Source organism: Bombus fervidus, chromosome 6 (genome assembly GCF_041682495.2).
Source record: "Bombus fervidus isolate BK054 chromosome 6, iyBomFerv1, whole genome shotgun sequence".
NCBI classification, from domain to species: Eukaryota; Metazoa; Arthropoda; class Insecta; order Hymenoptera; family Apidae; genus Bombus; species Bombus fervidus.
In genome coordinates this window covers 11569932-11593695 of record NC_091522.1, presented here as the reverse complement: position 1 = coordinate 11593695, position 23764 = coordinate 11569932, and the positions used below count along the sequence as shown (strand labels likewise).

Genomic DNA, 23764 nt, shown 5'->3' with positions numbered 1-23764 from the left:
TTTTACAAATAAGTACGCAATTTGTTTAATATGTAAAAACATCTCACACAGGGTTTCTGTAGGAAAATTTAACCGTTTGTAACATTTTATAAATTTATTTTTCGATAAAGTTCTCGCGCGATGCGAATAATAAGACGCTGTAGCATTATGTTGTATTATATTTTATCTATCATATCATATTTCAACTGATATATCATATATCATATCATATATCATATCATATATCAACTGATTTAGGTAAACAATTAATGTATTGTGTGAAAATATATAATGTTGTTATATCAGTAAATTCTTTATTTCTGTTCGTTTGTAGGCATGTCTGCTTTTGGATTGGCAGCTGCAATAAGTAAAGATACGTTTGAAACTATATATGAAGCATGTCCGTCAGCACTATTGAAATCTCTGAATGATGATATTACACCATTTTGCATTGCTGCTATGATAAATGATAAAAATTTATTTTTTAGATTAATAGAGTTAGGATTTAATGTTTCATAAAGTAGTAAGATATTACATTTTGTTTAAAATTGATACGATAACGATACATAATATTGCTGGCAGAGTTTTTATTCATTTTTATCATCGATTTTCAAATAGATGACTATACTTACTGTATGATGAAGCAGTCAATAGTACCAGAAATAAAAAATTTGGCAAAATATTTTAACACAGAAGATTATTGGAATAATAACTCCGATAACATTCTTACAGAAAATAAACCAGATAACAAGGACTGTTTAAATCTTTCCAAATTAGTAAATAAAAATAATAGTAATAAGTCTCCATTAGAAGTTCATAAGATACTGATAGTTACATTTGATACTACAATGTGCAATAATGTCAACTGTAAGAACAATGTCATAAAAGATCCAAAAGAACTTTTAAAACCTTGTGCATTAAGTATAGAGACAAATCTTTCAGAAAGTGTTCAGAGTAGTTTAATTTCACCCACCTTGACTTGCAATCTGAACGAACTGTTACCTACTTCTCCAAATATATATTTTACACAAAATAAACATAATGAGGAAATTAATTTGAATATAAAAGATGAAACAAAAGATAAACAATTATTTGTAGATGCAGATGAAGGTGAAGAAATGCTAACTTGTTCAAAAAGTAGAAAGAACGTAAGCCAACTAGCTTTGCAGAGGTACATTAGTTATTACTCTATATTATATACAAACTAAATATGATATTTTAACTGTATTGTATGAAGATTTAATTGAAATTGGTATAAAAAATGAAGCTGACGGGAAAGGTATTTTGGAAGTGATCATAAAAAATCAGCGATACAAAAAGAATTTATAACTTTTTATTAATTATATTTAATTATATATTATAATAATAATTATATATTGTATATGATACATTTACATACATTTACATACGAAATGGCTGTAAAATTGTTGTATTCTTGATGTGTGATTATACTTTATTAATAAGTACTGTTTATTCGTCCAGTCGCGGGGAGACGCGATCGCGTTGAAGCGCGTCAACGGGAGTCGTAAATTCCCGTTACAATTATACGAATCGACACCACGAGCAGGGCGATCCCCTTATTTCATTTGGGATAATAGGGGTGTTTGGTTTTGAATATAACTGGAATCTACAGTTATATAATATATAGACATTTATTTACACTAGCCTACAATAATTATTGCGTCGACAGAAATTGTTTGACTTCGTCGTGTCGGAAAGCACAGTGATTCACCCGAAGGTTGATCGATTTGACAGACAGAGCACCGAGAACTTGACTGCCCGAGGGTTGTTAGAACAGTGAACTTGACTGCCCGAGAAGAGTTAGAACAGTAATAGACCCGTCTCGTACTATTTAGGAAGAAAGCTCGATGTGAGTGTACCCTTTTTGAACTAAGAACGCAGATTCGTTGTTCGCACCTTTTGGTATAAAAGTGAGGGTAACGATCTGCGATGCCCATTGGTTCTAGCCAATGTTAAGAAACAAAGTACAAGGAGAAAGTCTCCTGCAGATATGGCTCATGGATGTCCTTGTTCCTGGGGAAAAACCAGCTATTTCGCTGAGCACGTCTGCTTTCTCCGTAATCAGTAAGAGCGTGCAAGAAACCGAAGGACCGTTTAAGGGACCATCCATAAACCGAAGATATTTGTGTGAATAGAGTTGAATAACTAACAGATGTGATTTATGGTGGTTCCTTGGGTCTATTGCGGGTCAGTGTCCCTCGGCGGCCTGACCGTGAGGGACGTCGCACGGACCATCTCGTGCGACGTAACACAAGTAATTACAATTTTTAGGTATTTGTAAAGGTATATTATTATCTTAGTACCACTTTGATTTTCTTTTACATCCTTGTTTAATTTTGCCCTCATATTTTCATGAAATTGTACATTATGAATTTGATGAATTTTAGTTAATTGCGTTCTTAATGCTATATCATTATTCACATCTTCTGTCAATCCATCTATATATTTATCGGAAAATTCTAATTGTGAGATAATATTACCCTTTTCCTTAAGATACGTACTTAATCCTCTGTCCTTTGGTAATGCATTACTTGATTTTATACTTAAAGGTTTCTGTATACAATGGAGAATAGATTTTATTTACGACTATTGAACAGAAATTATTAAATATTCTGTGTAGCTCAATATATCAAATGAAATATCTTTGCATATCTGTAGCCGTTTACCACAAACTCCAGGTAATTAAAATATATGTACATAATTATATATATTTATATATATATGTGCATGCATTAAGGAAAATATGTACGAATTTGTGCTTTAATTTTTCTTTTGCAAATTATGCATTTTTCAAAAGCATGAGAGCAATACGTGCAAGTTATTAAATGTCCGCAAGGTAGAAACGTAGTCGTTGCTTCTCGTTGCGTGCAAACTTTACACAATCGAGCATTTTTCAATGCTCGATTTTTTTCCTCCAGAGCAGCTAAAATGGTAAACAGTATATTTAGATATAATATATAATAAAATTTATTATACGTATACGGATTTCATACAAATTAAAGAATTTATGATCAATTTTTTTTTTTATTTTTATTACTTACCAAGTTTTTCAACGAGAGTCATCTCGTTAGTTTCATTTTTCATCATAGTGGATCTCACACGTCTGCTAACTGTAGTTCGTATCGGTGCCTGAAATAAATATAATGTACATAAGTATATATTGGAATTATTAATTATACATATGGTTCAGGGTTTAAGTTTTCTACTTACTTCTGCTGAAGCTGCATATAATTTTCTACGTGTTACACTATTAACATATTGCCAGCCCCGTACTGTTATTAAATAATAACAATAAGCAGACGTTTTTGCATGTAGATACCATGGGTCATGAGTTGAATTCAAATTTCCTATAATAATTCCACAATGATAACACATAGCAAAATCATTTATTCCGGTGTAGTGGAAGCCTGCTTTGGCTAATACTTTAATTAGCGGTGCTACATATTCAGGCCATGATTCGAATGAATTTAATCTGGATTCATAACTAGCATAATCCAAATTTGCTGGTTTCATAACTTTTTTTAATCCCAAACGGCTAAGTTGATATGCCGTCGGTGTTTGTCCATATCTTAAAAATAGATGGTCAGTAAAATTAAATGAATCTTTATATAGTAAACCAAAAGGGCAAAATATATTTCTATTTCTTTGTTTCATCCGTAGATATTTATCAGGATCTGCTCTAATTGGTACATTGTTGCAATATTCATTGCGGACAAATTTGCACTCTGGAGACCATATCTCGTGAACTTGTATGGGAGTACAGCCCCTTACCCAGTGACTTACCACCACCCGACACGCAAAACATTTGACTTTATCCATTTTGCCTATATAATAGAATCCTGCTGCTGCAAGACTAGCAGGGTCAATGAAAGATACAGGCCAGTTTTGAAAACTAGAACGTCTTGCTGCTTCAAAACGAAAATCAACATAATGTTTTCGAATGCAACGCTTCTTCGATAGAATCGGCGACACTATATTAATCCTTTGCACCGGTGGCGGCAACCTTTGTGGTACTGACAACGTCGAGCGCCTCACGACACTTTTTCGAATTGACGGCCTCAAAGATAACTCTGTTCCAAAATCATCCGACGAATTTGAATCATCTGAATCATCTAAATCATCAGACGAAGTTGAAACATCAGACGAAGTTGAAACATCAGACGAAGTTGAATCATCAGGCGGAGTTGAATCATCAGGCGGAGTTGAATCATTAGGCGGAGTTGTATCATTAGGCGGAGTTGTATCATTAGGCGGAGTTGTATCATTAGGCGGAGTTGTATCATTAGGCGGAGTTGTATCATTAGGCGGAGTTGTATCATTAGGCGGAGTTGAACCGTCTGACCTTTCTTCATATTGTGTTTGCCTGAATAGCATGTTGTATAAGGTAAACATTTTGCCCTTATTGTTACTTGTAGAGTTATCAAACCTATTTAAAAAAAAAAAAGAAATTAAAATATCTAGTAATTGTAACAAGCCGATATTATCAAAGTAATCTCAGTTCCGTGTATTTTAGCGTAAAAGTTAAAAATTGTCTTTGAAGAATTACACCGATTTTATTTGATATTTGAAGCGTTTAAAGGATCCCGAAACTTTCTCTACAATCTACATAAATTCTTTCGCTACGATATTTTGGCTTATAAATGATAAAACGTTTTTAGTTAACTTATTTTCGAGAAATATTATACGTGTACAATTGATCAAACAGAAATATATTCCAGACAAAACTTACGAATATGAGATGTTTACGTACCGCTACAACAGCTCACCAAATCTTCAAATAGAATCTTGACAAAGATTTAATATCCTGTTCTTGTATATTTTATATTGTTAAATGTAATCTGCACTATCGTACGAACGAGCCACACAAACCACTCCACTCTTAGAGGAATACTGAACCTTGAATATTCAACCCTGCTGCTAGTGCCTATTTATATACTTATCCCTACCACACTACTCCTTCATCCCACTATAAGGCACTGTGCAGAATGCGAAAGTTATCGACCAATCAAATGTCATTGATGCTCCGCTCCTTACTATATTGTACTGTACTGTATTATCATTGGTTGAATAAGCCACGGCCGCATAATACAGCGAGAAAATGTATCTCTTACTCACTTTCGGAAACATTGCCACTTTTCAAAGAATTCTTAATTGCTTCGTTTTTACTTGGCAATATTAACACGTTGTTTAAAATATCAGTAAAAACTGTTACTTATTATTATAAGTTATTATTATTATAATACTTATTATTATTCTGTGTTTAATTTTAATAAATAACGGTAGAGTATACACGGCCTCGGTATTCGTCACCGAGGATAATAAAATTATTTTTCCAAATAAGTATACAATTTTTTCAATATGTGAAAACATCTCACACAGGGTTTCTGTAGGAAAATTTAACAGTTTGTAACATTTTATATATTTATTTTTCGATAAAGTTCTCGCGCGATGAGAATAATAAGACGCTGTAGCATTATGTTGTATTATATTTTATCTATCATATCATATTTCAACTGATATATCATATATCATATCATATATCAACTGATTTAGGTAAACAATTAATGTATTGTGTGAAAATATATAATGTTGTTATATCAGTAAATTCTTTATTTCTGTTCGTTTGTAGGCATGTCTGTTTTTGGATTGGCAGCTGCAATAAATAAAGATACGTTTGAAACTATATATGAAGCATGTCCGTCGGCACTATTGAAATCTCTGAATGATGATATTACACCATTTTGCATTGCTGCTAGGATAAATGATAAAAATTTATTTTTTAGATTAATAGAATTGTCTAAAACCGCAAGTATTTATTCTGTGTTTAATTTTAATAAATAACGGAAGAGTATACACGGCCTCGGTATTCATCACCGCGGATTATAATAAAAGTATTTTTCCAAATAAGTACGCAATTTGTTTAATATGTGAAACATCTCACACAGGGTTTCTGCAGGAAAATTCAACCGTTTGTAACATTTTATAAATTTATTTTGAGATAAAGTTCTCTCGCGATGCGAATAATAAGACGTTGTAGCATTATGTTATATTATATTTTATCTATCATATCATATTATATATACATCGCAATCATATATCGTCTTTGTCACTTTTCGCAAATGTTCCTTACGTTTTTGCAACAATATACTATAATTTGCCACTAAAATTGTTAATTGCGTATGCACTAGATGATAGTAAAAACGAAGATTAAAGATATTACTTAAAGTAATACACTTAGCTTGAAAAGCAGTAAAATCTTGAAAAATATCGAGGAGAACGTTCTCGTTTGACAAATGCAAAAAAAAGTATCGACAAAGTAAAACCATTAAAATTGACGATGCCTATGTTTTGTTACTAACAATCCTCAAATTGCTAAAATGAGTGACCATTCTCATTATTGAATGTCTCTAGCACGTGATTATATTCGTGTTCAATGTAGCGGCGCATTTACGGTATCCGTTTACCCTCATTTCGCATGTTTTTCTGATTTTTCTTTATCTTTCTCTAGCATCATGCATTTTATGCGCCTTAGGCACCAAAGATTCTTAGTGCCACAAATGAACGTTCTAAATTTTCCATTTTTGTTATATCTTGCTGTATGTTTCTAATTCCTAAGTAAACCGGAAATAGAATTTCAAAAGAAAAATCTTTCTATTTATAACGATTCTATAATAATGGGTGCGTTTCTTAATAGCTTTATCTCTCCTGAGTAAATTCAGCTATTATTCTAAACATTAAATCTATGTGGAACCTTCATTACCCGAAATGAATTTTTCTTCAATACAATTGAGTGGAAAACATTCCACGATATGAGGACCATGGAATTACACTGAACATTGATGATTTTTGTCATTCCTTCAAACTAAATCATCGCTACTAAAAAAATGTCTTGCACCTGTTAATGGTATCATCATTCTGTAAAAAGTTAATCAAAATAGGTGTTTTTTAATTGGCTAATTTTCGTAGACCGCGATGCCTTTCAAAACGCGGGCACGGATTCCGGCGAAAGCGCTGAACCTACCTTACGCCGGCCCGATCCACGCAAACCCATATCAAAAACTTTATTTCCCACCAATCGCGGCCGTAATACCTAACTACAATGTTTCAATGTAGGGAATTTAGAATCTATAATTTGGCAAATATGTATATATGTACAAGTTGTACATTATTTAACATTGTTTATTGTGAATTATCCTTCGAAAGCTTTTCTATATTTGCTTATCAAACAAATTTAAATTGACTTGCGTTGCAAATATCTACCCTATTCTATAAATTATTTCAAGAAATGGAAATATAACAGCTGCTTCTTCCATATTTATGTAAAAAGGTATTAGATGAGTATTCAAATAACCTGTACTCTGTGACGCCGTCATTTTGTTTAACAAAATTTCAGCTGATTAATATTTTTATAAATGAAAAATCAAAAAAATATACAGCGATTGCTTAGAAAATGTTTATTTTAGGATTTACTACCGCAGAACATTTTTCACGATATTGTACATTAATGTAATCTTTTTGTCTTTTTGTACAGTTCCCCAGATCTAGCAACATGCAGATATTCGTTAAGACCTTAACAGGAAAATCTATTACTCTTGAAGTTGAAGCTTCTGACACAACAGAGAATGTTAAAGCTAAGATCCAAGACAAAGAGGGTATTCCTCCAGACCAGCAGCGTTTGATCTTTGCTGGCAAACAACTAGAAGACGGAAGAATTCTTTCAGATTATAACATCCAGAAAGAGTCCACACTCCATTTAGTGTTGAGACTTCGCGGAGGAATGCAGATCTCTTCTTAAAACACTTGTTGGTAAAACCATTACCTTAGAAGTTGAAGTTTCCCACACAGTAGAGAATATGGAAGCTAAGATCCAGGAAAAAGAAGGTATTATTACCATCAATGCTTGCAATTCGCAATAGAAACATATACAAAATAACTAGGATATTTTAATTTAACTGTATTGTTTGCAATAGGCCACAAGATTTAAATATTAAAGTAAAGACAAAGAAGATGTTGATACTAGTCTTGAATATGTGCTTGAATTTAGTCCATTGCGCCAACAAAATGTTCCTCCAAATATGAATGATGAAAATGTATTTGGGGAAAATACACCAAAGCCACCACGTTACAGGATACCTCCAAGAGTAATAATTTTAAATTCAGAAAAAGCAAAAATGTTTGTTTTACTAAAACATTACGGATTAGGTCAATACGTCAATATATATATAAAATTTTATTATAAATTAATATTGTAAATTTATTTTAGGTTGACATTGATTTGTTTATGACTTTAACTAATGAAGATTTAATTGAAATTGGTATAAAAAATGAAGCTGACAGAAAAGCTATATTAGAAGTGATAAATAGATCATGAAAAATTAGCGATACAAAAAGAATTTATTATCTTTTATTAATTATATCTAATTATATATTATTGTTTTATTTGTTATATACTAAAGCTGCTTTAATGTATAAATTTAAAAGTATAATATGTTATGTTATAGCATATTAGTATTATTTCTTATACTAACTTAGTACACTTAAGAACGCATTTATCTAACTCATTTATGTTCATTAAAGTATTATAAATACATTCATGGCATATTTGGATTTTCTATGTCGCCTCTTATTTACTGTACTTATAAAATATATTTGAATATTGTTTGTTGTGAACAAATTGTGGTCTATAGTTTTTTAATTTACCATTGTATATTGGAGTGTATAATTTGCGTTTGTATATTTCATTTTTAATGATTTTGGACAATTGGAAATGATATTTTCGAAAATATGTATGTCTGTATGTGTGTGTATAAGACAAGTCCCGAATATGTAAGACTTGGAAAATTTTTTAAATATCTCAAATATATTTATTTCATAACAAATATATCAAATTTAATTGTTTTCATGAATATTAAGTTTGCAACTTACTTAAACATTTAAATTTATTATATTTGCAATAACTCATATACAAGAATTTTCTAAGAGAAGAATAACTAATTTTACAATATTCAAATTTTTTTTATAGTTTTCGTATCGGTTTAAGCTAGGGAATTTAAAACTTACGTTTAGTAATATCAGAGACATATGTGGTATTAAATACCTAGGATCTACATATATGTATGTTTTACGTCATTTCACGTCCCTTTCTCTGGCTTTACTATATTGTCTATGAAAGACAACGTTCGTCGGAATCTGACATTTTGAAGAACTTGCTTTACGAATTATTTGGAAGCGTGTAAGTATATTGCATATTTTTTTTATAATTGTGCATAAGAATCTTAATAAGTTGTCAGATAATCAATATTTTGCAATTCTACTGTTAAATCTCCATTTTGCATTTGCAGCATTCGAATATATTAACATCTTCTCAAATCGGCTTCCAACTGCGTCATGTAACATCGATTACATTACGTTGTATTACAAAAAACAGTTCATTTATAAATCTAATACGAATGCTTGTTCTTTTTATGACATACTTATATATATATATATATAGTTATATTTATATATAATTATACTTGTATATATAAGTATATATTATTTCAAGAATTTCATCAAATTAAGAGTTACATAGTGACATTCCACTTCTTGTACATTGTCCAATCTTTTTGTAACTTCGATTAAGACGCCATTTTGATTCATAATTAATCCACTACTTAGCAATAACCATATGTTTAATTTTAAATCATATTTTATTATTATACGGACAATGCAATATTTGAAGAGTAATAAACCAATTCTTCAAGAAAATAACAATATTTCAATACAATAACATCATACAAAAAATATTCATTCTTTCCATCTTTCTTTAACAAACAAGAATTTAAATTTATGTTACATTATTATCATCCCATGTCAATAATCTTGTGATGCTTACATCCATTTTCTTCATTGTTTCTTTATATAGTTTTTAGATCTACCAACATGCAGATCTTCGTTAAAACGTTAACAGGAAAAACTATTACTCTTGAAGTTGAAGCTTCTGATACAATAGAGAATGTGAAAGCTAAGATCCAAGACAAAGAGGGTATTCCTCCAGATCAGCAGCGTTTGATCTTTGCTGGCAAACAATTAGAAGATGGAAGAACTCTTTCAGATTATAACATCCAAAAAGAGTCCACACTCCATTTAGTGTTGAGACTTCGCGGAGGAATGCAGATCTTTGTCAAAACACTTACTGGTAAAACCATTACCTTGGAAGTTGAAGCATCTGACACAATAGAGAATGTGAAAGCTAAGATTCAAGACAAAGAGGGTATTCCACCAGACCAGCAGCGTTTGATCTTTGCTGGAAAACAACTAGAAGATGGAAGAACTCTTTCAGACTATAACATCCAGAAAGAGTCCACACTCCATTTAGTGTTGAGACTTCGCGGAGGAATGCAGATCTTCGTCAAAACACTTACTGGTAAAACCATTACCTTGGAAGTTGAAGCATCTGACACAATAGAGAATGTGAAAGCTAAGATCCAAGACAAAGAGGGTATTCCTCCAGACCAGCAGCGTTTGATCTTTGCTGGCAAACAACTAGAAGACGGAAGAACTCTTTCAGATTATAACATCCAGAAAGAGTCCACACTCCATTTAGTGTTGAGACTTCGCGGAGGAATGCAGATCTTTGTCAAAACACTTACTGGTAAAACCATTACCTTGGAAGTTGAAGCATCTGACACAATAGAGAATGTTAAGGCTAAAATTCAGGACAAAGAGGGTATTCCTCCAGACCAGCAGCGTTTGATCTTTGCTGGAAAACAACTAGAAGATGGAAGAACTCTTTCAGATTATAACATCCAGAAAGAGTCCACACTCCATTTAGTCTTGAGACTTCGCGGAGGAAGTTCCAAGCTATTTTAAGAGTAGAATCTGTCGGAAATGTTTAGTAAAATTGGTAGTATTAATAGAGTTTTTTTATTTTACTTTTTTTATGTTTATTTCATATGTAGCACTGCTTCTATAAACTTATCAATGTGTAATATCAAAAAGGACAAATTGTAACAATGCAATTGCATATGTACATTTACACATTCTTGTAATGCAATTTTGTTCATTAAATATTTACCAATATATTTCTGGTATAGAGATATTTGTGTCTTTCCTTCCTTATTTAATGGAAATATTGATTCAAATATTATCTATTATTAATGTTGTATTATATATTTTCTGGTCTAATACTGCATAGATCAATATATCAATTTTGTTTTGATACTTAATTTGCAATCTCTGCTTTGATAGAATGTTACGTCCAAACGTTGTCTGTATATTTACGTATTTTAAGTACGCATATTGAACAAACAATTAAAAAATTTTGCCTCGTTTTACTTTAAATCAGTAAACATGGAACCAAATGCTGTTTCAAGAAGTCTGGCAACAATGAAAGAATTTATCCGACATATATATAAAATACCGCATATAAAGAAAATACATTTTTCTATCGTTTTGCAAACAGGTTACCATATTCATGGCTGCCTTTGCAATTCAGTAAATTTACGATATGAAAGCGAACGCAAGACGTGGCGGGAAGTTAACACAAAACGCACGTATGTATTGCAAGAATATCAAAGAATTGCAAGATACTTGTTCCGGGCTTAAACGTATAATGCGTAATTAAGTATATTTAAAAAGCAAATATACTTTTGAAAATAAGTATTAAAGTCTATGCTATATTTTAATGTACACAAAGAAATGAACAAAATTACTACTAAACAAAAATTTATCGAAAATATCGTTCTAAATTCTTTTTATAAATTCTTTTCTTCCTTTTTTCTAAGTGGCAACAATAATTTGTGACAATAGAATAGAATAGACGCCGAGTTCAGAGTCCTGTATTAGAGGCTAGGTATTAACGTAATGTATAAAACTCGTGATCACTTTCTCTTATAACAAACTGAATTACTTGGCGAGCGAAGACGTTTCATACAAAAGAATATTTTTAAAAAGACGCGATTCCAGTACGTGTGTACACAGACTTATTTATCTCTTACGGCCGTTAACAAGATCGCATTCTTTTATTATCACAATACAGCATGTATAATTAATGAAAGAAAATTTTCATTGTTGTTAAGGTAAGCTGTTGTTATTTAATCGTAAAGGTGTTTTATTTCTCGCCGAAGAATATAAAGCACTGTTCATATTAAATAGCGGAAAATTGTTTAATTAAATGACTGTTGCTATACATATAGGATATGAATGGATTGCGGTATGTTCACGATGTGGAGAGATGAGTAAGTGCAAGAGCTTTTGCAAATCAACTCCATTCTATGAATCCCTGGGAACTGCAACTACAATAAATATTATTATTATGTACATATGTATATTTTAAAATGTAATTGCGTATTTAATTTCATTAATGGATTAACGCAGTTCATGTAAGGTATTACTCTGAATGCACACGAGCGACATCTCATCGCGCAATCTCGCTACGACCCTGTATGCATTTCTTTGTTTTCCTATTAAGAACAATACAGACGGACGGCGGAATCGCGCAGCAAAATTTCACTCGTGTTCATCGATGATTATTCGCTAACGATGATAACAAAAATTGTTTTCAACGATAAATCAATATCAAGAACGTCTAATTTCAATTATATACAATGAACGAGCGAAATAACAATAAATTATATTTCATTCTTGCTTGCTACGCTCAACGATGATTAGTAATCGTAATTAAATGTTCATCAAAATACGAGTCATCAATTATACATACGATACTTACGTCAGGAATAAACATCTGTCTATTTCTACATTCGGTATAGACGTACAATACAATTCGCGATATTTTTAAATACCATAATTATTATCGCGCTTTCTTTGTGTTTCTTATCTGGTCGGCTCGGACAATGCGTACGCGTAAGAAGCGTAATCAGAAGCGTAAGTTCGTTAACAACTCTTCTCGCCACTTCCTGCAGCCCTTCAAGGAAGGTTCGTTCTCTTACGGTTAATTATTATTATCCGACCGCGTGAATCGCGTGACCAGCGTCGTCCCACAGCCGTGAACCCGGAACCGCGTGCATATTTCCTGCATAAAGGATTCCTTTCTTTTTTTCTTGCCATTTTCTGTCGAGTTTTTTTTTTTTTTTTCTTCTTCTTCTTCTTTCTTTGTTCGGTGAGATTCGATCGACGTGACCGCGACGATGTGGCGATCGTTAAGATCGTCGACCAAGTCACGGGCGAAATACCGCGGAACAAGTGAAATTGTATCGCTGTTGAAACGTTCCAAATAGAAAGTGCTGTGCACAGCCTCTTGATTGCAACACCACCTCTCCCCCAAACGTATTCGCGTCCGATCGAAATGGTAAAATGCAAGAAGCGATCTTGTCAACGTTAAGCGAGCCGTTTATTTGCCAAATAACTTGAGAAAACTATTGGCTTGGCAACTAAGTGATTGCGGATTTTGTTATTAGGTGGTATTGACAAAATCCGCAATTACTTAGTTGCCAAGTCAATAAAAGCACAGGACGAAGGTAGAGAATCTCGAACAAACGAGAAGTAAGAGTAATAAATGTTTAACGTGAAAAGAAAGAATACATACGTATAGTATAATTATGATTAAAAATTTGAGATGAACAAATTGATAAAATAATAATGAGTTAGAGATATGATTGAAAGAAAATAGTATTGAACATTTGAAAACACGATAATAGTAAAACGTTAAAATTGAAAGAGAAAGTAGAAAATTACCTGAACTGTGATAAATATGGAAAAAGTAAATAAAACGGCGAGGAAAGGGTTAATAACGTTATTGGTAATTTGGAATAGAAAACGATTGTGTCACAAAATTACGGATATAAGTGTAAATGTTTACGTTTTTATTCTCACGTTTCTGTGAGAAGATAATCGTTACTTTTGCACGCTTTAAGGGGAAAACATTACGTAAATTGTGGTCGTTTCTTGTATAATTTAAATGGAGTTACAGTGAAATCCCAATCGATCATGTTTAAAGCGATTGTTACGTGTAGAGTAGATACGCGGAACGATGAAAGTGCATAGCAATAAAATGTGACATTAAGACGTATTTTTTCTTATATAAAACGTTCTATTACGTTTTCTTCTCGATCGAGAAAATACCAAATGGGAACGGTATATCGCGAATATGTTCATTCGCTGAAACACTGATTCTCTAACGCGACAACAGGGAAGATTATCTTTTTTCAAAAAAAAATTAAAATTCTCTTCATCTTCGTCTTCAAAGAATCAAATCACTATACACTCAGCAAAATACTACTATTATATTATTATTATTATTTTTAATTATTTAATTTGTACTTTACAATTTATCCAGCTGGACATTCGGTACATTTTTCTAGCTTAATTGCTAAATAACACGTGGATAGCAACCCCCAGCATCTTCGAGTTTGACTATTTCATTTCTTTAGCGAGATGAGTGGAGTGACTATTATATTATGATATTTTTCCCTCATCATCGGTATTTAACGTACATATTTTCAATTTACATCTATATGAACAAACTCAAACAACGATATTTACATATCTGTTTCAAGATAAAGCGTAGTCCGTGATACAAGATGCGAATATCTCCGGAAAAATGAATTCCATTTACGAGTGAAAGTACATAGAGTATATCTGAAAGACGCTTTTATCGAATAGAGTAGCGAGCTTTTTCATCTCTAAAACAAATTCGTCATTGAACGTTCTATATTACATTGCATTTTAAATATCTTCACGTTATTTATAAATTTGTTCCCCTAAAGTTATTTTAACTGTTCAGACTCGTCTAAGCAACCGGATCTTTAATCGTCTTGATCCTCGCGATTTTCTTCTCGTGGAATCCCCTTTGCGAAATATCTTTTTCCCGCTATTCAGATGCGATCAATCGAGGCGAATGCAGAACCAAAAGGTCGTGGATTCCCACGTTGCGAAAATTACCCTTGGATAACGGCCATATGTGAAATGTTAGTGATCTCGGTCGTGGGTGGTATCTACGGCATTCCGTTAGACGTTGCACCCACCTTTATTCTATAATGTGGATCACAGTTGCGGAAAACGCTCTTACACGCATCGAGTGTTTCGTACTGTGTGCCTCATCGGTGTATCGAACACAGTGCACGATGTTTTACGTAACTCTTCATTCTAAGAAAATTGTTCTAACCCACGGTTTAATCGCTGCTGTTTCGAATTTAGCCGTTTCCTTTCGCAGTTCTTCGAAAGTTAATTTCCATTGTTCGATGGTAAAACGCTTACGAAGTAAGATATATTATTATCCAAATAAGTTTCTACAGTTTGTTACGTTCGGGATAGAAGGTAGAAGAAATATCATGAAATTTCCGGAAATTTCACGTAGAAGTAGGTGATTCGATCGCACGGTATTCCCTAATTATAAGAAGGAACTGTTGCTTGAAATACCAATTTACTTTACCTTTTGTGACATTTTAATTTGCAATCGCGCTAACTTCGTCGATTAACATTTATTCGTTTCGATCAAATTTCTATTTTATATTTGCAGCTTCCACGTATCGAGCTTTAACGAGCCATTGAAAGACCGAATTTCACGAACGATTCTGCAGTTGATTCTTAGGATGTGAAATTTCATTTCTGAAATCGCTAGACGATGAAAACTAAGTGATTCATAGAAGAAGGTCTATTTATATAGAAGGTCTAATACATAAAGTTAACGATTATTAGAACGACGAGAGAAAGTACTATGCGACACGTTCTCGATATAATTAAAATGCGAGGCCAAGATCCTCCCGATAATATGCATGTGCTCAGCAAGTTTCACACCCGGCAGCCCATTGAATTCAAAGCTACACATAGCTCGAAGCATCTTCAACCATTCTACGCATTCTTACATTTTACGATAAACGACAAATCTTTTAACGTTTCCCGTGTTTCTTCGTCGTTCGACGACGATCCTTATTATACAATTGATATTCAACTTTTACGAACATAATAAGAAAAATTTCGTTGAATTGTCTCTTTTACATTACCTACAGATTAACATCATAATTATATTTTCTACGTATGCTTCCTTTTCCTACTATTCTGTAAGTGTAACGTGGTAGAAAACTGTTGCGTGAAAGAAAAATGATTTCAGAAGATATGGACGACGTACGATCTATGTCGAGGCAATGAGCAAAATTTTTCGCAGGTACCGTTATACTCGAAGCGAGAGTAAACACGATAGTACGAGGAAGGATGTACGAGCGATTCAACATCAGTGAAAACGCTAATTATTACGGTGAAATCATTAATTATGTCGCTCGTATCCCGTCTTCGTTTCGTATTTCTTTTTTTTTTCCCTTTTCTCTTTAAGGCTACTCCCTTCCTCGTCTCGCGTCTCTTTGCCGAGGCGGTCGTTTCCATCCTTTTCCCTCGTGCCCCTTTGCGATTTTCTTTTTCTAAGCTTCTCTTTCACCGTTGCATTCTTTTGTTGCGTTAATTATGCGAAGGACTCCCACGACTCAAGAATGCCGCTCAAGATCATGAACTACGGTCGTGTCAGTCGACGACTTTTCTAATTATCCTCAACCGTCTTTATCCGTGTTTTCCTCGCTCGATTTTCACGTTTTCCAGTTGAATATAAAATCGATAGATGTTTGGAGCGGAAATTGCCCCAAGTTCGCCTGACATCGCACCTGACATCCGTAAAATGATTCCAACGAAATTCCAATGAAATTTAAATAAGGCCAGTCGTTCGACCACGTGAATTTATTTATTCGTACGACTTTGTTTGTTCTTAAAAAAAAAAGAGAGAAATATATATAATCTATCGTTAATATTTTACTATACTCGTTTGATCTTCTAACGTTTATTTCTACATTTATTTGGTCTTAGATCACATTTCTCGTAATTCGTCTTTTGCAATTCCAAACATATTTAATTTCGTATCATTTAGTAATATATAGCTTCATATACGATGACAAAAGTTTGCCGCTGTGCAAACGAATGAAAACGGACGATAAGAAAAGATGCAAATGGTCGTTGTAACTACTTTCGAGCGTTTTGCGTTTGGCAGTTGAATAACAATTAAATTAATGTGACATGATTTGGACGTTTCGTTACGACGCGAAAATTAGAAAGGTTTCGTAGTCTTCGATAACGTCAGATTTGTTACAGTCACATGTTCTTGACATAAAATATGACGTGAATTACACTTATTTCTAGATACCGTTCATCTATTTTTCACGCATGCACAGATTTTATGCTACGTGGAAAAGAACGAAGTGCTGTGAAACGCGAGAAAACACACGTTGACCGCAAAAACGGATGAACGAGCAGCTCTTTAATCGACAATGGCCATTTTAATAAAAACAGGTTGACTTTGCTATTTCGAGTTCGTTGTCGTCGAAAATGTAAACAGTATTTGATAGCTCTTTTTCTTTTACTTCTTTCGTCTTTCAACCTTTCGCAATTCCTTCGAAAGATCGCTCGATTCGTATATCTAACAAATAGCTATTACGCTTCCTTTTTTCAAGTTACATTAAATTTAGATAACAGAAGCATTTGAATATTCGTTATTAAAGTAAATGAATTTTTCAACGTAATTTTGAACGTTATTATGTAAAAGAAATATTATACAAGAGACGCATGAAATATTTTTATATGCTGGAACGTTGTTCGTTTGTTTCGAATTTTTTTTACCAAGCTAGAAAATAAGTGTTTTACTAAATCGATGCGACATAGGTTTACCGAGCTATTCGTGGTCAGTGATGTATTAAAATTCAATATTAAACGCCCACAGTGACTCATTCTTATTTGACTTTTGCCACATTTGGAGATTCCACAGATACGCCGAATATCGGTGACTCAACTCTAAGATTTCATGAAACTAATATTGTAAACTCTAGGACTGCGTATATCCATTAACATTATACCTACGATCATAACTAAATAATAATCAAAATCGAAATAATAGTCTTATATATTACGCCTGTAATAATTAATGAATTCATACGTTTTAAGAAACAGAAATCTAAATATTCCAGATATGAGAAATATAATTTACACGGATAGTGACGCACTTCATTTGCACGGATTATGTCGTTTAAGTATCGAAGTCACATGCGTGGTTGATAAAACGGAAAACCTATCCCCTTTGAAATAAACACTGTACACTGTACAATGTTGTATAATATATACATTAAAATATGATGGGAGTGCGCGATCCTAAAGATTGCGGGAATGAACCGCGATATGTAACTTATGCAACGCGAACTTGAACTAGTGCGTTGCGAAGTTGAACTTACGCGACGAATGCAGACTCTGCAAATGTCTCGTAACAGCGGCAGTTTAGCGTCGATGATAAGTGTACAACGCTTAAAAACGATCGTTTGAGGGATCGCAGAATTATCAAGTAATTTCGATGTCGAAAGTCAAATACCTTCTTGTCCGAATATGTGAGTCCGATAGTTGTAGTTAAAAAGAGAGCTCGAGAACAACAGGAAAACGTTGAAGCAAAGGAATCTAATAGCAGGTATAAGCTGGAAATATTGGCAATTGTCAAATCTTTGAAGAAATTTAGAATAAATAGACGTACTGTTCGACACAGCAACCCTCATAATCCTCATAAAAATGAATTATAAGTTAGGATGACGAAGTGAAAATCTTTACTAAGGGCTTAAGTATACCGTAATATATCATCTAGCTAAGTGAAAGTGAACAATAGTAACGAATGGATTAACGATACCTGTATAACGGTATATTTGTAAGACTGTAAGACCGAATATAATGTCAAATATAGTTATCGTTATACTGTAAATATCTTAAGGAAGGACTGTCCGTAGTGAGAGCCGATCGCACTTCAATTGTGTGTAGTCTCCATAAAAATTGATTTTGAAACGAAATCTGTCCTTCCATTTATAGATTTATTATCGTACACTTGATAAATACTTTTCTATAAACATATATAAATTATTTTTACTTATATAAATTATTATATAAGTGTACGAATATATACGAACAATAGTAAGAACATAAAATGATGTATACGAATTTTGATCACAGACATCTTTCCAATATAAACTTCGAATATTGATACAAAGAACAAAAAGTGGCTACTTTTTATATATCGAAAAAAGTTCAAATGGAAACGGAAAATTCAAATTTGAGAGAGAATCGTATTATTGTACCTTTGAATATTAACGATTGTTTTGGTTTACAAAGTCTAAAGGCAAATGAATTGAGGACACATTGTTATTACCGTTGTTTGTAATCTCCAGCCGGAGTTACATAAGAAGGTTAACTTTTCGTGGTAACATCCGCCGATATAAATATATAAATAGTAAATTCCCTAGGATATTATTGTTATTATGTTTCCGATAGGCATAGTAGCGTTAAGCGAACGACGATTATAATTGGCATACACTATCTCTTGTATTTGTACTGATTTTAATACAACTGACTATTACAAATTCATCCGTTCGTTTCTTTATCAAACAAACCTACACGTTTAATCCATCTCATATGTATATTTATTATAAAACAGATACTACGTAAAACTAGTTTCTATTCACGTCTGTTATGATTTATTTAAAAAGAAATAATTATTGACAGATACTACAGAAATGTGACAAAATTGTTGCGTTTAATGTAAGAATTGAAATAACAAATATTTCTAGAATATGCAGTTATTTTTTTAACTATAAAATCGTTATAAATATGTAAGTAGAGGATTTTACTCCCTACCAGAGGGGTTGGGTATGGTTTATCCCGTCTACCGATTCCCACATAACCTAGTAACCCATTACTGGGTATGCGTAATAGCATTTTCCCCTCCTCGCGGAAAAAAAATAGTGATATTAACAAAATCCGTATTTACTTAGTTTCCAACCCAATATTAATTATCTTAAGAGTTCAGTGTCTCGATAACTAATACGCGATCATGGAATAAATATATCTGTTTGCCGATTAATTTCCTTTGCATTCTTGGCAATAGAGAGCGAAGAAAATAATGAGAAAAAATCGTGAGAAGGTACGTTCAAATTTATCGGAACGAACGGTTTTCACTTCGAACGCTTGCTTTGAACAAAGGTGGCTGTGGCAGGCAACCACTTTCTTCTAGGAACATATTTTAAATTATTCAAAACAGTTCATAACAAATTTTCAGTAATTCGTATTAAATTCCGCTGTGTACTTGATGAGACTGGAGAAAGATTATAACATTATTATGAATTGTCATGAAAATATGAAACGTTGCATTCGCTGAATAGAAAGCATTCACTAAATTCGATAAGGTGTCCAAATTAATTCATTGAGTAATTTGCTTGAAATCTATTGAACGTATCAACCGACAGATCGACCGATTCATCGCCGGTTCTCGCTTGTTATTTTGAAACAGCCTGTACGCGCGATGATTAATGTCGGTAGTTTACAAAGCGTTCGTCCTGACTGGAAAGGTCGACGTTTCACGAGCGAACGCTTCGTAACTAAAAATATCATTCCGACAAATAACTTGCATAAATGTTACGTCACTTTAATGTAGCGTTAACGTAACGCGAATACCAGCGTGCAAGATACCGAAGGAACTGTCGATCATTCTGCCACGAGTACGTTTAAGGTATTGTAGATTACGAAGGAATTTGCTTGCCGATCTGATAAAAAATATTCGCTTGTTGTATGCGATCGCTCTTCTTGTGGATAGCATATTAGATCGGAAATAGGGAACAGAGGATCGCGGATGCTGAGGGAAAATTTTCTCGTTCTCCTTGGCAGGCTTCCTTCTACTCTCGTGATGGCTCCAGTCCACTGACCGAGACTCGGATGCCATGCTATAAAACCGAAGAAAAAGTCGTGATCGTAAACTCGGCTTGCTTCCGCACTTCGCAATAGTTCCATGGCGATCGACGTTGCTTTTCGTAGAAGATCACGCGAAGTGTTAGAAACTGCAAAGATTCGTTGAATTTCCACCGGTGAAACTCGTCCGAGTTTCGAATTAGAACTTGCCCCTGCCGTCGCGACGATTCGCTCTCGATAATATTCATCTTTCATTGTTACGACCCTACGAATGTCTATATGCATTCGTCAGAATCCATTCTCTTGACCTATGAACACATGTATACATGATAGACGCTTGTAAAAATTCCGTTGCTGTTGCCTACTATTTATGGATGCTTACGTGCTCATGATATGTACAAATATATAAAATATTGAAATTTAAGCGGTCATTATAATATTTAACAGGTGAAACTGTGGCAGCACTCGACAGCAAAATACCACCGGACGACACTAACTAGCGTCGGGCGACGGCAGCGCAATGGTTAACGCCTGTCCTGTTTTTGCGACCAGGTTTTCAGGACAGAGATAGGAAGAAAAAACAATATGGTATGTAAGCACCGCTCTACAGCGACTTAAATTTAATTATAAATTATAACGCTAAAAAAAAAATATAATTCTGACACACATAATATTGTATGGCTATGTCACGTATCGGTACATTTGCCTAAACCACCCCACAACCGAAATTTATTGTTTATTGTGAATAACATACATGTAATACTCATCTTCTTGGTCAATAAACGTTATAAAAAATAAAAAAAAAAGCAGTGGTAAACGCCTTAGGTTACGAACGTTCGTGACACCCGGGTTCAAATCCTGGCGACCGGAGTCCAATTTTTCTTTCACGACTCTTAAATGAAAAAAAAATACAGGTCAAAATAAATCCCTCAGCGCCATCTCTACATCCGCAGCAGAGAACCTGTCTCGCCATAACTTGGCCTTCACACGAGCAGTAGCGCATTGTCACTTACAACTATACCGGCTAACGCACTAAGGGACAACTAACATGTCCACCTCAAAATAAATCATTATTTAGATTCCATTCCTTTTACTACGATCGTAAAGCTACGAAATTGAACAAATATTCGCCGTTTTAGTGATAAGAGTTAAACACTTCGTCGGTGTTAAGCCATTAGCGTACTAATTATTTCGCATTAAACGTTCTCGTATATGCGTATCTTTACGGAAACTTTGAATCAGATGGCTCGCAATTGGGACAATGTTTCTAAAATCCCCACAGTTCTCATTTAGAGTATCGTTATTTGCGCAAGCATTTGGAAGGAACGATGATTAACAAAACGTTTAAATTGAAGAAACGGCCACAATTTCGCATCGCTGACAGACGGCTGTACACGGCTGTAAGTTGATACGTGGCATGGAGAACAATTAGTACCGAAACGGTTCATATCTTTGTTATGTATCTTTGCTTGCTTCTTTATTTTGTGCATTAATATCTTTCGATGACAACGAGGAGATTCAAAAGAATTATCCGAAAATGGGACCGTGACACGAAAATTATAGCAGAGTTTTATGTAATCAAGCGCGATAATTGAGGCAGTGGAACGCGATACACCGTGCAGATTGCAGCCGGAGGAACGTTTACGATGGAAAATCGGAGGATTTGGTTAGCGCGACATGTTTTCGACAAGTGGCGGCGTCGACGACGAATAAATAAGGAGACAAGACCGTGTAATGACCCACACTCGATTATTGCGAAGCAGAAAGAGATAGGCGTGCTTCTCGCGACGAAGAACAGGCGAGATAAAGACGAGCAGATAGAAAATATGGCCATGATATTTACTAACGCGGCCTCCACGTGAAAGTGCTCGGTCTTCGCTTTGCGCCATGCTCGAGGAGCGCATAAGGTGTCATGTAACGGGTGACATGACCAAACCTTTTCAAGAAAAACAAGATCCATGCCCGGCTCGTTTGGAAATGTCACGTTTCAAGCGTTATCCAGCCCTGATGGCTGCTACACCTGGTGTACTGAAGGGCAACTAAAACGTGCAGCAAAAATAGGTCAAGTTACGAGAGATTCCTGTAGGATGGAATTTGACCTAAATGAGAGAATCGCGTTGTAGAAGCGCAGACTCCCTTCCTTAACAGTTGTTGGTAAATTCTGCAAGTATAAATGTCATTTAACGTATTTTTAATTTATTTTTCACTTTTGAATATGTTTTTGAAGTAAATTATTTGAATTTTTATGGACATTGGTAATTATAAAAGGTTTGGTAATTCAGCAAATTATATTAGTGCCGATCATTTTTTTAAAGTAAAGGAATTTTTTATGTATCTATAAGGTAAGTCATCTTCGAAACTTTACATTCATGTTATTATTATTACGTTGTGTTGAAAAATATTTTTCAATCAAAACATTATTGTATATTATGGCATGTATAAATTATAAAAAAACAGTTATATTTAAATTAAAAAGGATATCTTTCTCTTTAGTCGATATATGTATACGTTCGTTCGGCGCTTTCTGGGGAAGGGAAGGAAATAAATATGCAATTTTATGACTGTATATATACTGATATTTTTGCAGCTGTTCAATGGACACCTGTAGTTTTTTCACCTTGCCCTGAAAAATTCATAATTTTATGTATCTATAAGATCTATTTCACATTCGTTGCGGATAATCAGACGTCTGCTATATTCTCTATATGTACGTATCTCTTTTTTCCCGTACGTAATTGAATGGCTCAGTGAACCAAGCGTAACATTGGTCTTGGTTCACTTTAACTATATGATTGTTACCTAAAAAGTAGCTTTATTCAGTGAAAGTCAATTTCTACGTAAATAATGACATCTACATCGATATGCAGTTTACAAAAACCACGTATATCTGAGAGACTGTTATTTACGGATTTTTAAATACATTCGACAAGTTTTACATCCGCCATAAGTTTAAAAAAATGTGAAACGCCTTTAATTTTCTTCTTTATTCATTATTTATTTAATTTCATTGTATAATGAAATCTGCGAGAATTAATAATTATAATATTATTATATTATATTATTATATTTTGTCAAGATA

The 23764-nt window shown here is 33.6% G+C and overlaps 1 protein-coding gene across 1 annotated transcript in view; it reads left to right on the top strand.

The window, feature by feature from the left end:
• Window positions 1-11063, top strand: part of LOC139988400 (uncharacterized) — a 61640-nt gene extending 50577 nt beyond the window's left edge. Inside the window, 2 exon segments of the mRNA XM_072005752.1 lie at window positions 7550-7777; window positions 9922-11063. Of these exon segments, the coding sequence (XP_071861853.1) occupies window positions 7550-7777; window positions 9922-10851 (1158 nt within the window). The 3' untranslated portion in view covers window positions 10852-11063.
• The last annotated feature ends 12701 nt before the right edge of the window (window positions 11064-23764 follow it).